The sequence below is a fragment of the Panthera onca genome, chromosome D1, assembly GCF_046562875.1.
Source record: "Panthera onca isolate mPanOnc1 chromosome D1, mPanOnc1 haplotype 2, whole genome shotgun sequence".
Lineage (NCBI taxonomy): Eukaryota > Metazoa > Chordata > Mammalia > Carnivora > Felidae > Panthera > Panthera onca.
In genome coordinates this window covers 54,042,743-54,059,290 of record NC_138348.1, presented here as the reverse complement: position 1 = coordinate 54,059,290, position 16,548 = coordinate 54,042,743, and the positions used below count along the sequence as shown (strand labels likewise).

The 16,548-nt window shown below is 37.2% G+C and overlaps 1 protein-coding gene across 1 annotated transcript; it reads right to left on the bottom strand.

Annotated features, from left to right (window-relative positions):
- Nucleotides 1-2,048: 2,048 nt before the first annotated feature.
- Nucleotides 2,049-3,002, bottom strand: LOC132662389 (olfactory receptor 51A4-like). The gene has a single exon (XM_060607863.2). The coding sequence runs from the start codon at nt 3,000-3,002 to the stop codon at nt 2,049-2,051; it is 954 nt and encodes a 317-aa protein (XP_060463846.1).
- Between the last annotated feature and the right edge of the window lie 13,546 nt (nt 3,003-16,548).

Below are 16,548 nucleotides of genomic sequence, written 5' to 3'. Positions count from 1 at the left end.
CAAGATAATTTTTCCATTGTGTTAGCTAATTGTAGTTAATTTATGTTTTACAGAAGATGATTGTTAATTGCCTCGTCCATCTGTCTTTCAAATAGAATATCCCAATGTTTCTTTAAAAAGAGAGCAAATAAAAATATACACACATTGACCTCCACATGCACTCACATTTCACAATGTGGTAAGGCTATACATTTTGGCAATTTTCTTCTTGGACTTCAGTATGTGGTGAAGTTGAGAGCATAATGTTTGAAGGAACACGGATGTGAGTTTAAGTCCTACTTCTACAGTGGGCAGCTTTCTTGGGCACTGTATGCTTTATGCAGACATAGTGTGACAAGAAAAATAGTGTATTTTTTAACAAGACAGGGTTTGCTGGAATCAGGAAATTTGTAGTGTCTAATGTAAGTGAACATTAATACAGATAAATTTAGGTTAACATACTGCAATTAAATACATGGGTCTCAATGACACCTATGTGTCTACATATCTTTAAATCTTATATAGGGCAAAAAACACTAGGATATGGCAGGATTTATGTGTTATTTTACATAATATGTGGTGGTTTTTAATTCTGACTCCAATAATTTTTGATTGGGGCGATACTGAAATATTATTTAGTATCTTTTAACTGTTTCCTTTCCTTTAAAATGGAGCTAATAAAATTTACTTCCTTTGGTTTAAACGAGGCTAATTTTTGTAATGTAATTAAAAGTTTGGAGTTTGAAGTAGACATCCAATAACTCAATTTCCTGTCTTCTTTCAATAATACATCATTTTAAAGATTTCCCTCACTTGTTTTATAGTTACATTTTAATGTGTAAATGTCATACCTTTATAAGTACAACAAAATACCAATGACATCTCTAATTGACATATTTATTAGTTGATGTATTAGTATGCATTCACTGTATACAATATTACATATATTCCACTATGTACTGAAGATGCAATGACAGAAACAACAGACATGGCCCCTGACTGTTTAGAAGGGGAGGGTAATTAAACAGTAGTTATGTTAGCAGGTAAGAGTCATGATTGCCAAATGCAATTACTTACGCTCACAGACATTCATTCATTTATTAAAGAAAACAATTGAGATTTACTGGTATATACACTTGGTATATACACTGGTATATACACTAAATAGGTATATACCAGAGATTTAGAATAAAGCAACACAATGCCTTCCCACAACAATTCTTAATTAATTGGGGACGATAGACATGAAGATGTAAGTTAAATTGTACTGTATTATAATAAAATTATTAGTGGGTTATATTGAGAGGAAAAGAGAAATGACAATTCTACTAAAATGTTAGAAAAACTCATCACAGAAAAAAATTTAAGTTTATTTATTTATTTTGAGAGAGAGATCATGAACAGGGCAGCAGAGAGAGAGAGAGGAAGAGAGAGAATCCCAAGCAGGCCCCATGCTGCCAGCATGGAGTCCAATGTGGGGCTTGTGAGGTCATGACCCAAGCCAAAACCAAGAGTCAGATGTTCAACTGACTGGGCCACCCAGGTGCCCCAGAAAAATTTTTGTTTAATATTGGTGTTACAATTTCAAGCCAAGCAATTGGTAAATGCTTAGAGTCTTGGGAAGGTTGGTGTATATGTATAAAAATACATTGAATCATCCAGTTTGAAAAAAAGTGGCAATGTGTAGTCAGAGGCTGGAGAGAAAAGTGGGGATAAGAAAATGGAAAACTTTCTAAAATATGTTAATAACTTGACCTTTATTTTATACCTAATTGTAAATCACTTAATTATTTAAACTCAAATATTTAAGTAGAAGAGAGATATAAAAATTATTTCAGTAAGATCTTTCACACAATACTTTTATGGATGATAAATTAGATAAAAAGTAGTAAATAATAAATTGCATCAAGACAATAATCAAAATAATACCATCCACTTGGCAGACAAAAAGAAAATACTTCCACTCTCACAAAACCATCCTTGAAATGATGATGTATTTCCCAGAGGGAAACAGACAGATGAAAGGTAAAGAGAGAGTCAGGATGTCACTTTCACTAAGCCAAACTTGACTACTTCAGCAAGTTTCTCCTGGCCCTGAGTACCTTGTGTACTGCAGACCTTATCTGTTTGGTTTTTAGGCTATAAACCAAGGGATTAAGGACTGGGGTCAAGAAGAGAAAGAGATTGGCCATGGTGACATGGAGAAGAGGAGATGTGAATGTACCAAACCTATGAATTAGAGCCAGGACAATGAGTGGCACATAAAAGATGCAGACAGTGAAAATGTGGGAAATGCAAGTATTAAGCGCTCTGAGCTGACCATCTTCTGAAGCAATACCCAGCACTGTTTTCAAAATAAGGATGTATGAAATGGCAATGAACACAGAGTCAACTCCAAAGGAGCAGAGCACAAGAGACAGTCCATAGATGATGTTGACTCTGACAGGGCCACAGGCCAGCTTCATAACATCAGCGTGGTAGCAGTAACAATGTGATAGAATAACATCCCTGCAGAAGGACAATCGCTTGAGCAGGATTGGCAAGGGTACCATCAACACCACAGCCCTAACCATGGCTGCAATTCCCATCCCCATGATCCGAGGAGAGGTTAAGACCACAGTGTAGTGCAATGGGTTACGAATAGCTACAAATCGGTCAAAGGCCATGGCCAACAGGATGGCTGACTCCATGGAGGAGAAGGTATGGATGAAGAACATTTGTGTCAGACAAGAATGGAACTCAATTTCTCTGTGATTCAAGAGGAAGACACTGAGTACCGTAGGTAGAGTTGATAAAGACAGACCCACATCTGTGGTTGCCAGCATCGATAGGAAGATGTATTGAGGATCATGAAGGCTGGAGGTGGTTTTGATAACAAAGAGGATGATGCAGTTCCCCAGGAGAGCAATTAGATACATGACACACAGTGGGATAGAGATCCATATTTGTACAGCCTCTAGTCCAGGAATGCCTGTTAGGAGAAGAGTGGGTGGCTGGAACCAGCTACTGTTTATAGGACCCATAAGGATATTTCTTGGGATCCAGGCCAAATGAGCTTCTAGGCATTTCTCTTAGGAGAAAAACACAGATTTTTTCTCAGTTAGTGCACCTAACTCCCCTGGGGCAGCACTAATCCTAGAAATCCTTATCTACCAAAGAATTGATCCTTAAAATGTTTCCAAATTTATCTGAATAACTACCTGGAGTTAGGGCAATGGATAACTACTAGTAAAAGGTAAGAGCTACTAGAGTTCCTTTGGCCCAGAAGACTCCAACATGGATCAAGTGACAAAGAAAATTTCTTGAAATTTCTTTAAAGAAAATAATTTTCTTTTTTATCTCAGTGCTTAGAAAAAACTATTGTGAGGACTCTATTTCTTAATTTATTTAATTATGCTTGCTTCCATTTTTATTTTCAATCACCTTAATTGAAACTCTGAAAGAAATTCCTGCACTTTCTCCACATCAACATCATACCTATTCAGGCATCTGTAAATCTGGTCATTTTTCCTGTTTGTTTTACCTATAGAGATAAAGCATAGGATATTTCAATAACCCACATAAATCTCAAACCATTAAAAAAAATTCATGTGACATCCTGACATCCTTCATTTTTACAATTAATTCATATGTTGATTTTTCGAAATATGAGTTATAAAATCATTAAAGTGGATACTGTTATTATATCTTAGCTGGTGCTAGAATAGTTTCAAATATTAACAAATAATTTATTGAATAAAATTTGAAATAAATCTATTTAAAAACATAGATATCGTTTACTAGGAAGTAAATAACAATACTTCAGTAAATATCTTAAAAATGGCGTAATTGATGTGGAATTTATAAAAGAAAGTAATAAACAAAAAAGCAGAATGAGACCATAAATACAGAGAACAAACTAATGGCAGAGGGAGTTGGAGGTTTGGGAAACGTGGGTGAAGGGGAGGGGGAGATATAGGCTTCCAGTCATGGAATGAGTAAGTCATGGGAATAAAAGGCATAACATAGGGAATCCAGTCAATGGTATTGTAATAGTGTTGTACGGTGACAGAGAGTAGCTACGCTTGTGGTGAGTGTAGAATAACGCATAGAATTGTTGAACCACTGTGTAGTATGCCTGAAACTAATGTAACACTGTCTGTCAACTATGCTCAAACAAACAAAAAATAGCATAATTGGAGGAAATGAGGTTAGCACTTATGTATTTATCTTACAAAGAAGGGTAGGAAGAGATTACAAATAATTGGTTGAATACACTTAGATTTAAGTTTTTTGTTTACGATTGCAAGCGGAAACAAAACAGTGATGTAACTGCATTCGGATATGTGAGATTGGGGAAGAAGGGAGGTAATATAACTGACCTGGAAGAGCATGAAATCAAAACACAATGTCTTTTGTGAAATTATATCATTTAAAAGTATGCCCCAAAATTGAAAAACCGGAAGAAAAATTAAACAGAGATTGATGAAGGATTCCTTTTCAGGAAAAAAGCTAGAGATGGGGAATATTAGCATAAGAGACATTCTTTTTTTTTTTTTCCCCCTCAGCCAAAACTGTGCTGTTTTAAAAGCATGTCAATGTAAGCAAAGTTATCTTTTTATAGATATAAACATATTCTCGAGGAGCAGATCCCAAATGAATCACAATATATACATTTCCATGCATTGATGTATAGATCTATGCTTGTTCAGTCCCCTACTCTCATATTCTTGGTAGTGAATGTCTACTATCTCCTACTATATTCTTTCATAGAATGTCTATTAAAAAGAGTTTCACAAAGCATGTCATTTTAGCTGAGGGAGTGAATCAGCACCTCATAAGGAGGGCCCCTAATAAGAAGACTGACTTTAGGCAATTAGAATACTGAGCTTTATATATTATAAATTATATATAAATATTATATTATACAGAAAAGATTAATATTAAAATATTATTTTTATTTATTTATTTTTATTTTTTAATTTTATTTTTATTTATTTTATTTATTATTATTTTTGTTATATATATATATATATATATATATATATATAAGCTGTATACATGAAATATCTCAGCCTTCCTTGTCATGAGTCAAGAAGCAGAAGGAAGAGAGGGAGGAGGAACAGGAGAAGGGGGTGAAGAAAGTCATAGTTCAGAATAGAGAGGGCATCTGAACATACCACACACCCACAGTTACTCAACACACTGCATCCCACCACACTAAGAGCTGGAACAGACATAAAATTCTGACCCACCACAATACACAATGTACCTCATTTAAACACACAGAAATACATATACTACAGGTTCATATATACACATAACCATCTTTCCTCCCTTTGCTTTATTTCCCAATATACCTTGGAATTCATTCTTCTCTCTTTTATACTCATTTCCCCCTTCTGTTTTGGTCACTGAGCCATGAAGCACTACCAGCACACGCATCCATACACCAGGGACATCACTGCACCAGCAATGTGAAACTCAAGTATATATTCAGTCATATTGTTAGTGTTTCAATTTTTTTTAGCCGTTACAAGTTTAATACTTTTTGTGGTGTGCCTAGCCCTGTTCCATGAGAATGTCTTTTATTTCAACTAATTTTATTGTTTTTCTTGTCACTCTCCACTCTAGTCCGATTGGTTGCTTAATTCCACCACATACGACTTTCTCATTCCAACATCAGAATATTTGTACACTTTCTGATGGGATCCCAAATGTGATCATGCTCTATCTCCACTGATGGTGATTAAATTAATTGATTGAAAGCCATGGGGCACCTGGGTGGCTCAGTCAGTTAAGTGTCCGACTTCTGCTCAGGTCATGATCTCATGATTTGTGGGTTCCAGCTCCGTGTTGGGCTCTGTGCTGACAGCTCAGACCCTGGAGCCTGCTTCAGATTCTGTGTCTCCCTCTCTTTCAACCCCTCCCCCACTCACACTCTGTCTCTTTCTCAAACATAAACATTTTTAAAAAAATAAAATAAATAAAATAAAAAAATAAAAGCCAGTCTACATCCAGCATTCTATAAAATCTTCTCATGCTATTTCATATTATAAGAATTCCTCAAGCCATTAAATCCATACAGAATGTACTTTTCCCCCCAATAGATGGCATTTATGACATATAATTTTATATTGTCTTCCAGCTGAAACCTAAAGGAGTTTTCCTTACGCAGTTTGATTTTAAATACCTTTAAGATTGGGATTGTGCCCTTCACATGTTGCAGTCCAATACTGTTTGGACACAGAAATCTCATAGTAAATTTTGTTTAAACAAATAAATTACTTGTTTAGAGGTTCCTACTGTAGTATAAATTTGCTAACCCCTAGCGAAGATTTAAAACTCACAAGAAATCCATGCTCCTTTTTACTTGTTATTATTTTTTAAGTGTTTATTTATTTATTTTGAGAGAAAGATAGCACATGTGGAGGAGGGGCAGAGAGAGAGGGAGAGAGAAAATCCCAAGCAGAGTCCATGCCTAGGATGGAGCCCAATGCGGGACTCCATTCCACAACCATGAGACCTTCACCTGAACTGCAATCAAGAGTCTGATGCTCATCTGACTGAGCCACCCAGGTGTCCTGAGCTCCCTTTTAAAAACCGATGTAGGAAAAGGTTTTGAGGTCATCCTCCTCACTGAGGCTCGTTTAGAACTGAAGAGTAGATGCCACTAAATTAGAAGCAGAGAAGGAGGTGACAATCAGATGAAGAATATTCATTCTGGTATTTATCAACCTGCTTGATTTCCAGTTATCCTTGTGCTAGAGTTCCATTTAACTCTGGTAGATTGCTCATCCTAGCCAGAGAGATATCTTGCTGGCTGTTCCTGGAGAGCCAAAGACATTTAAATACCATCTCCATAAGCCCTCCTTCCAAGCTCCTAAAAAATTCCTTTTAAGATGTATGTATCACTCCTGGAGTCTTCCTCCAGAACCCACAACAAAACCTTGCTCTCTCACTTATGTACTATGAATCCCCATCTGTTAACCTTGAACTACAGAACACACTTCTTGGCTCCTCAATTAGATGTCTTTATTCTCATCATTTCCCAACTCCCTTTTGGTTTCTTTTTTAAAGGCACTGATCTTCCATGACTTTCATTTTGAATCTATGGAAAACTTCAATGAAGCAGCTCCTAAAGAGGGTTCGCCATCTTTTTTCTTTTGTTTTTTTAAGATTTATTTTTTTAGGTAATCTCTATATCCCAGCTGGGGCTTGAACTCATGACCCTGAGATCAAGAGTCACATACTCCTCTGACCGAGCAAGTCAGGTGCCCCTCATCTTTGTTCTTTTAAAGAATATACTTTCAACAGTTCTTTTTATGTGCCAGGCAACCTCCTTACTATGCAACCTGCATCCTCAGCATTGGTTGGCAGGTGAGCTCAGCAGCACAGTTCTCTTGGACTCACCTTCCTTGGCATAGATGGAGAATGGATGGGCTCTTAGAAGATGCTAGAAACCACTGATAGAGATATTTGCCCAGCAGCCAGAGTTATTTATTGCCACAAGTAGAAAATCTTAGACACAAGGTGCCAGAGGGAGATTATCAAAATATTCTCCTGAGATAGTGGTTTCAATGTGCTACATATGAGATGTCACAGAAAACAAAGTCTTTGGAAGCAAGGACATGCCAAGCCTGCTTTTCTCAATACTCCAGAGTCCCTGTAATTAATCACACATTCCAGCATGAAACCAGTTGTATCTCTACTCTTCACCACAAACATGTGATACACCTTTTTTTCAAGAAGTGATTTTTCCTGATAAGTGACCTTTAAGTATCCATACTTAGCTTGGATCATTTTCTGAGGTGAATAATTTTGAACTGTAATCTAATGTTTTTGAGAAGCAGAGGTTTGGACACTTTCTTTCACTATCATTGTTATACATATCCATTATTATATTATTTCTCAACATTGTACTGCTATAGTTTTTTTCTGAGAGGTATAGGACCACTTATATTAGTATGAGTTAGCAGGATTTTATTTAAACTTCTGGGTTTTCCTTCCTTTTCTTACTGCAAAGCTGTTAGTTGTTAGACAATTTCTCTCTTTTTAAAGTTTTATTATGTCTTTCCTGTGATTGTAACATTTTCCTCTCCTTTTAAAGTTCTAATCTTTATTTCCTACTTCATTCGCAATGCCTAGAAGGATACCTATCATATAGAGGCATTCAATATATTCTTGATCAATGAAAAATAAATGATGAGGAGGACTACTTTTGGCAAAAATGGAGTAAGAGCATTTGAATTCATCTTCTACTCTCAACCAAAATAATTAAAAAAATTGTATGAAGTAACAGTTTTTAAGACAATGAAACATACAAAATGAATCCCACAGGGATGCCTGGGTGGCCCAGTCTGTTAAACATCTGACTCTTGATTTTGGCTCTGGTCATGGCCTCATGTTTATGAGATCAAGCCCTGTGTCTTGCTCCCTGCTGTGCAGCTCAGACTCTGCTTGGGATTCTTTCTCTCCCCTCTTTCTGCCTTCCCCTCTCAAAATAAATAAATAAACATTTAAAAATAAATAAATAAATCCTACAATGGCCCTAGCTCACTGCTTTGAGAGAGTTTCCAGGCAGAAACCTAGACAGAGCCTATGAACTTCCTGAGTTGAGGAACCATTGCTGAGAATCCAAGAAGACAAAATTGTTTATAGAGTTCATGAGACAGAGTAACAAAGAGGAGACAACTACCAAAGGTAGAGCCTTGAAGATCTGCAGAGGGTTCCCTCAAATACTTATCAGAGTCCTGATTGGTGCATATGTGTAAAGAAGTGGCCTTTACCTGAGGCAAAGAAACAACTCTCTAAGAGGAAAATGAAATAGGTTTAATAACCCACACATGGCCTGAGTAAGTGCCTGTTCCCAGCCACACTGGAAAAACTCATAGTCCACAGGTCATTGGGCAAAATACTTACAAAAATAATGTCCAATCAGTGGGAGTAATGAACAATTCATTCTAGGTTAAAAGCTCACTTGTCATGCTTGATAAATCTTAAGCATAAGAACTTAAGGATCAAACTTAAATTCCAGATAATTTAAAAATCATACCAAAGCAAAGGTTAAGAATATTTCTAGGTATATAAATAAATTTTAGGAATATAAACTTTAAAATAAAATTTATATATAATTTTTAGTAAATATAAATTCTGCTTACACCCAACAAGGTAAAATTCATAGTATCTGAAATCCAATTAAAACATGCTTGCAGGGGTGCCTGGGTGGCTCAGTTGGTTAAGTGTATGACTCTTGATTTTGGCTCAGGTCATGATCTCAGGGTTGTCAGATCCAGCCCCGCATTGGACTCTGCACTGAATGTGGAGCCCACTTAAGATTCTCTCTTCCCCCCCCCCCCCCGCCCCTTCCCTACGTGCATGTACACACACCCTCTCTCTAAAAAAGTAAAAAAATAAAAAATTAAAAAAAAACATACATACAAAGAAGCAAGAAAATATGACTCACTAAGAAAGAGAAAAAAATTTGTCTAAAGAAACTGATCCGGAATTGACAGATTTTGGAAATAGACAAGGGCATTAAAACAGTTGTTATAACTCTATTCCACATATCAAAAAATAAAATAGAGACATGGAATTAATGCTCAGTCTGAAATACATACACACACATATATATATATATATATATATATATATATATATATATATATGAAGACAGATGGAGAAGTACATTTGGTAACTATATTTGTATTTAGCTTAGGAAAGATTTTGGTTGGAGGTATAGATATGAGTCATCAGATGGGAAATACATACAGAATGAGAATAATGTATCACACACAGAAAAAATCATTAAGAATTATCTTGAGTGAATATGTGTGTTGTGGATGTGGATGTGTATCTGTATATGTATATGTGCATACGGTAGGGGAGTCCGTAAAGGAGGAGCAGATTCAGAGCAGACAGAGTAGCACACTGAGTTGAGGTGACAAGGCACATTTACTCAAAGACATTGAAGACTTAATTCCATCAGAGATATAATGGCTGGGAATGAAACTTATCTACCATTAACACAGAAATCGTAGCTTGCAAAGGGTTGAAATTGCATTAGAGAGCGAGCAGATCCCTCAAAGACATAGTATGGTGTAGGAAGTGAAGGAGCTGATGTTAGAACAAAGAGAAACACTTCTGTGTAAGAGACATGACAAAGAAGAAAATGCTTTAGAAATTGTTTGAAAGAAAAGATTCCTGACTGTTGGGAACAATATTGCTGAAAGCCCAATAATATATAGTCATTGAAAGAAATTTTTAAGGGTTAGATTAAGTGAGCAAATAAAATAAGGAAACAATACAAGACATCTGATTTTCTAATGCAGAAAGCAATTTTATGAAGATCATGACACAATATTTCTGGGGATTAAGACAGGCTTGTGAAGAGAAATGAATGTTTTATAAGGTTAAAAAGTTTTTTGCATTTATGAAAAGATCTATATTAGTATCTGTATTTGCTAACCAAAAGAAATATGAAAAGGGTTTTCACTTTTATGGAAAAAGGTGAAGAGTGAAGTAATGTTCAGTGTTTGTGTTGCAGCGAGTCATTGTAGAGGGAGCTCACACCCTGAGCAGCGAGAGCGGCCTGGCCAGGCTCCTTCCTCAGGAAACACACTCAGCCTCTCAGCATCAAGACATTGTGGCTTCAAATTGTGCCTCTGAGTATCTGTGCAACCTAAGGTATCAGAATAGTCTAAGAGGGGTTATTTTTTGGATGTGGGAATATTAAAATTTTTTCACATGAAATTAATAGTAATTGCTTTTTTGCTTTATACCATTTGGCTTCCAAAAGTTTTCATAAGAATGCTCTAATTTTAATTTTTTTATGTTTATTTATTTTTGAGAAAGAGAGACAGAGTGTGAGCAGGTGAGGGGCAGAGAGAGAGGGAGACACAGAATCTGAAGCAGGCTTCAGGCTTTGAGCTATCAGCACAGTGCCCGATGTGGGGGCTCAACCCCACGAGCCATGAGATCATGACCTGAGCCGAAGTCAGACACTAAAACAACTGAGCCACCCAGGTGGCCCTCTAACTTTCAGATGGGAAGACACTTATGTTTGTCAAGAATGTAAGACAGAGCTTCAGAGCTTTCTCTATCCCTAACTAGACCTTAATCTGACTTCTCAACAGCCTTATCTCATTTCTGCAGGGCATGAACTAAGCATATTACATCATTGTATCTGACCTTACTGTATGGAAGAAGTATACTGTCCAGAGAATTTATGGTTCTCACTAGAGGCTGGTATGAACCCCGTAACTGTGGGTTCCCTAAGGGTCACTATCAAGATATGAAAGACCACTGAAAGTATATTTTATTGGTGTGGGGCCCTGTCCACATAAACAATTTGATTCTACAATGCAATACAAATTCCATGGATCCATATGATGTACAGTGAAGATTTAGAATAATGGGTAGAGAAAAAGCACTTATATATTATTTATCCTCCAAATCAGTGAATGTGGACATTCTCCATAGTGTTTAAGCTCTGTCTTTTTCTGTTCAGATCCAAGAACTATCTCTTTACTGGCACATGAACTCTTCCTTGATAATTTCCTATCTTTCACTGTGACAGAAAGGAAAGGTAACAACAAAATTAACTTGACATGTCATGACTCTTAAAGAGTCTCTTTGTATTGATGTACTCTAGCTCTTGTTGCCTTTTCCGCTCCCTAAAACTACTAGCAAATGTTGGTTGAATCATCGCTCATGACTGAATGATCCACTGTGTTGCCGGAGTGTATTGGATTCCTGGACAAACAGCATGTGGGCATCAGAAAGAATGAGGGGTAAGGTTATGGTATGGGGCAGGGACAATCTCTGTCCAATAATCCCTGAGTGATACTACACAGTGTCACATAGCTATATGGGTGTACAGATAGATCCATTTTCACACTGATTTGTCCCATTCTTTTCTTTTTTAAACTGATTTTTAAAAAGTTTTTATGTATTTATTTTGAGAGAGAGAGAGAGAGCACAGACAGGAGAGGGCAGAGAGAAGAAGAGAGAGAAAATCCCAAGCAGGCTCCACATTGTCAGCACAGAGCCCTGTGTGGGGCTCAAACTCATGAACCATGAGATGATGACCCGAGCCAAAATCAAGAGTTGGACACAACCAACTGAGTCATCCAGGTGCCCCTATCCCACTCTTTTCAATCTGGGGTGATTTTTAATCTTATAATTATGTATTAGGTGGGTGTATAATCTTTTCCATATAGTGTAAATATAATCCATACAGGACTATACTATTCACATAGTATTTCACATACAAAAAATAAATTACACTGAACACTTTGTAGCTTCTAATGAATAGTTTTAATTCTGTTGGAGAAGTACTTCTTTTACTTGATCACTCTAAATTTGTATTAATAACAGAGTGTTATCTAAGAAGAGCATGAGATTTGGCAAGGAGAGCCTGACTTAATTTTCAGTTTTATTTCTTACTATATGTGTAGGTAAACCAAGTGACTAAACTTTTTGGACTTCAATATCCTCATCTTGCCAACAGTAAAATAATACCAGATATTTTTGTGGTTTTAAAAGAATTGTTATAGGGGTGCCTGGGTGGTTCAGTCAGTCAGTTGAGCATCTTCCTCTTGATTTTGGCTCAGGTCATGATCCCAGGGTTGTGGGATCGAGCCCCACATCAGGCTCTGCACTGAAGCAGAGCCTGCTTAAGATTCTCTCTCACTCTGCCCCTTACCCTTGTTTGTGCACCCTCTCTCTCTTTCTAAAATTAATTTTAAAAATTAAAAACAAAAAAAAAACCCTGCAAAACAAAAGAATTGTTATATCAGAAATTTGTGTTAAACTTGGCAAGTTTTATGGCAATGGTAGTGATATTAAAGACCATTTTTCCCCACATACATATCTCCCTTCCTACACTAGACAGCAGGGGTTGCAGGTTTTATATTAATTTATATACTTGTGTTTGATACAGATGTAATACAGGACAAAAATGGTTTTCAAAATATTTCATGATAAATTGCTCAATCCCCCCCCCCCCGTATGGATCTTATGCTATTTTTCAGGAGGTGGAAGATTCCTAAAGAACACATTCTCATGACACTAAAAAATAGACCTTCTGCTCTGACAATCACACTCTCACAGAAATTCATGCATTTGACAAGTTGAAACCTCAACAACTTCTGTATTTCTATAACTTGTCTATGAAGGCAATCTCACTGTGGACTACTGCCCCTGATAGAGCCATCATTAACTCCCCAAGATTGTCTAAGAAGGATGCTCTTCCTATAAGCCTACTTATTCTATCATTGGTTCTTTCTTAGCCTTACTAAAGGATAAAGAGCTCAGAAAACTACAGATGCTTTATTAGATTCCCCATGTCTCCTGGGTTTTAGGTCTCCCAGGATAGAGAAAGCTATAGAACCAGGTTCCGAACCTCAGAGTGTTCGGAGGTTGGGACCTCGACCAAGAACATCCAGCCTATCTTGCAGGGCCTTGGAAGTCTGCAATTGCTGAACAAAGGAGGTAGTAAGCTTCTGATATCCCATATTGGACAGTAAGTGACTGCTGTGTTCTGAAGGCATGTCCTGTGAATCTCAGGTTTTAGATTAGGCATACTCCTGGTAGAGAAAAGGATATGCGACTTTTTTCTTGCCATATATGCTCATGTACAGCACCTGCCCCAGGGTCATGGCCTAAGAAGATCTATGGTAGCGATGGAGGCATGTCCAATACCTGTGAAATGATACTTGTCATTTATATGAATATCTGACTACCTGGCTGGACCATGCTCTTTCAAGCTAATGAAGAGTTCATTGAAGGGTGGTTTATGACTCCTGAAACAGCCAATCTCTGTGAGGAAGAATTATTTCAGAATATGAAAGTTGGGTTAATTCCAAAACCCATTCCAAAATGGGTTTCTTCCAACAGAAGAAAAAGGCTTGGGGCTTTGTTGCCCCAGCTGTAGTCAGTCACAGATAAGATTCCTTTATAAGAGAGATCCCTAGATGTTTTTAGGTTCTATACCAAAGGCTTCTGTTTTGGTTCTTTATTTACTTTCAGCTTTCTGGTTAAAACTCTTTTGGAACAATTTAGTGCAGAAGGAGTTTGTCTCATTTCATCTAAAACAGAAAAGGAGTTGAGACACAAGTCTAGCTGTAGTGGGTGTGGAAGCCAGTTTCACAGGACAGTAAGAGCTCTAACTCAGAAGGGTCTCTGATGGCAGCTTTTGCTTACTGGGTTTTATTGATATTTTTTTTTGGAAGGGGAGAGGCTTATCTATATATTTGGGGTAAATAAGAATTAAGGTGGTAAATAAAATGGAAATGCTAAAATATGACATAAATCAGAAGTCAAGGGTATGAGAAAGACATAGATGGTTTGGAAGAAGGAATGGAAAAAAAAAGAGAACATTTAAGAGAACCATCCTTCTTGGTAAATAACAAACCATGAGCCCCATTGGACTGCATGTGTCTGATAAAGTTCTGGCTAGCTCTGAGAAAAGGGTTACAGGTTTCTCAGATCAGTTGGCTCACTGTGGCCTCTCCTGCCATCGTCTGTGGGTATGTTCCTTCAGCGACAGCAGTATGTTAGCTTTGAGTGAGGTAAGCAGTGAGTATTAGAAAGGGAAATTATGTGAGTTATAATAGAAGATACTGGGTTTCTGGATGATTCTTGGAACAGAACTGAATGGCTGAAAGTGATAAAGGAGGCCTCAGCCAAAGACTATGAGGGCCATGCCATCTCTGCTTATCTTATGAACTGTGGTTGAGTTGGTATCTCAGCTGGTTTTCAAAATCAGCACATTTCTGTGTATTTATGGGATTGATTTTAATCTATTAGTACACATTCATTTAAAATGTGGTATCCTAGAGGTGCCTGGGTGACTCAGTTAGTTAAGGACCTGACTCTTGGTTTCAGCTCAGGTCATGATCTAAGGCCTGAATCAGGCTCCACACTGACATTGCAGAGCCTGCTTGGGATTCTCTCTCTCATCTCTCTCTTCACCTCTCCCCTGCTTGCATGCTGTATCTCTCTATCTCTAAGATAAATAAATAAACTTTAAAAAATGTTGTATCCTCAGTACTTCTGAAAGAAAAGTGATAGAATGGGAACAAGAGAAGAAGATATGAATGGGGAAGGTCACTGCAGACCTGGGTTCAGAGAGGAAAGAGTTGGAAGGTTGACTAGCATCAGATGAAACAGGCAACAATTCCCTCTGACCAAACCTGATCTTTCTTTCTTGGTTCCTTGGCATGTCACCAGTCTTTGTGAACAACCTGTTCTTTCAGTCATCATTTCCTTCAACTGCTGGACAACTTTGCCCTTCCTGTCATTTGATCCCATGCCTCTGTTTGAGTATTCTTGATCATGAACTTTGAACTTTCCTGGTGAAAAATCAGTTGAGCCTCTGTTCCTGTATGGCTTCTTCTGCCAGGAGACCCTTAAATCTACTATAAAATCTTTCTTTATTCTCACCTTGCTAGCCTTCACCACTGTTGGGCAATTGTTTTTTCATTCTTATTTTCTGTTCTCCACATCTTTTTTAAATAGTATCTCTTCCAGATTTCTCCTTTTTTTCCCACATGAGCTTTGGCATTAACTCGAATAATTATTGCTTTTTATTTTATTGCAAAGATCTGGATCAAATGTGAGTCTTTTGAAAATCTTCCATATATCCCTTAATATTTTTCTGGCTACTTTTTGCCTCAGTGGAAGAAGCAGAACACCTATATAATAACTGATTGAATTATCTTTTGTAATCATGGGGACTTAATCCCCAGAATTGTTCACTTTCTTGCTTCAAATTCTTCTTTACTACCAAACTCCTCTGACATAAACTGCCATTTTCATCTCTTATGTTCCAAAGAACATTTCCCAATACCTTTTGCTCCTTCCAGTTACTGTTTTCCTTTCCTTTAGTGCCTACCTTCTTAACAGTTGTTCATAACTGGTATTCTCAGCTATTTTATACCCAGTGCCTTTCAATCTGGAATCAGACTTCACCCTCATCAATTCCTTGAAATTGTACTGGACACTAATGAAAGTCTAATATTTTTCACTAGATGCTAGTGAAGGTCTAACATTTTTTAATGTTTATTTTTATTATTTTTAAGAGAAAGTAAGTGAGGTAGGGGCAGAGAGAGGGGACAGAGGATCCGAAGCAGGCTGTACACTGACAGGCTGAAAGCAGTGAGCCTGATGTGGGGCTCAAACTCACGAACCACGAGATCATGACCTGAGCCGAAGTTGGACACTCAACCAACTGAGCCACCTAGGTGTCCCAAAGTCTAATAATTTTATTCTACATCCTACTCTCAACATAACAACTTGGAAGTGGCAATAAATCATGATCATGATCATCATCACCACCACCACCACCAAACTGGAAATAATAAAAAAAAATAGCATTGAAAAAATGACTCAGAACTGTGAAAATTGTAGTAGGTGGACAGGACTGTAATGAAATCAAGGCAAATTAATGAGAAGAAAGCTTGAAGAAGGGATTGCTCACTAGTGGCAAATGAAACAGTGTGTTAAAAACATGGGTTTTTTAAGCAAGAGATTTTGAGTTTGAATCTCTAATTGGTTGGATACTAGCTTAGACAAATTATTCAAACC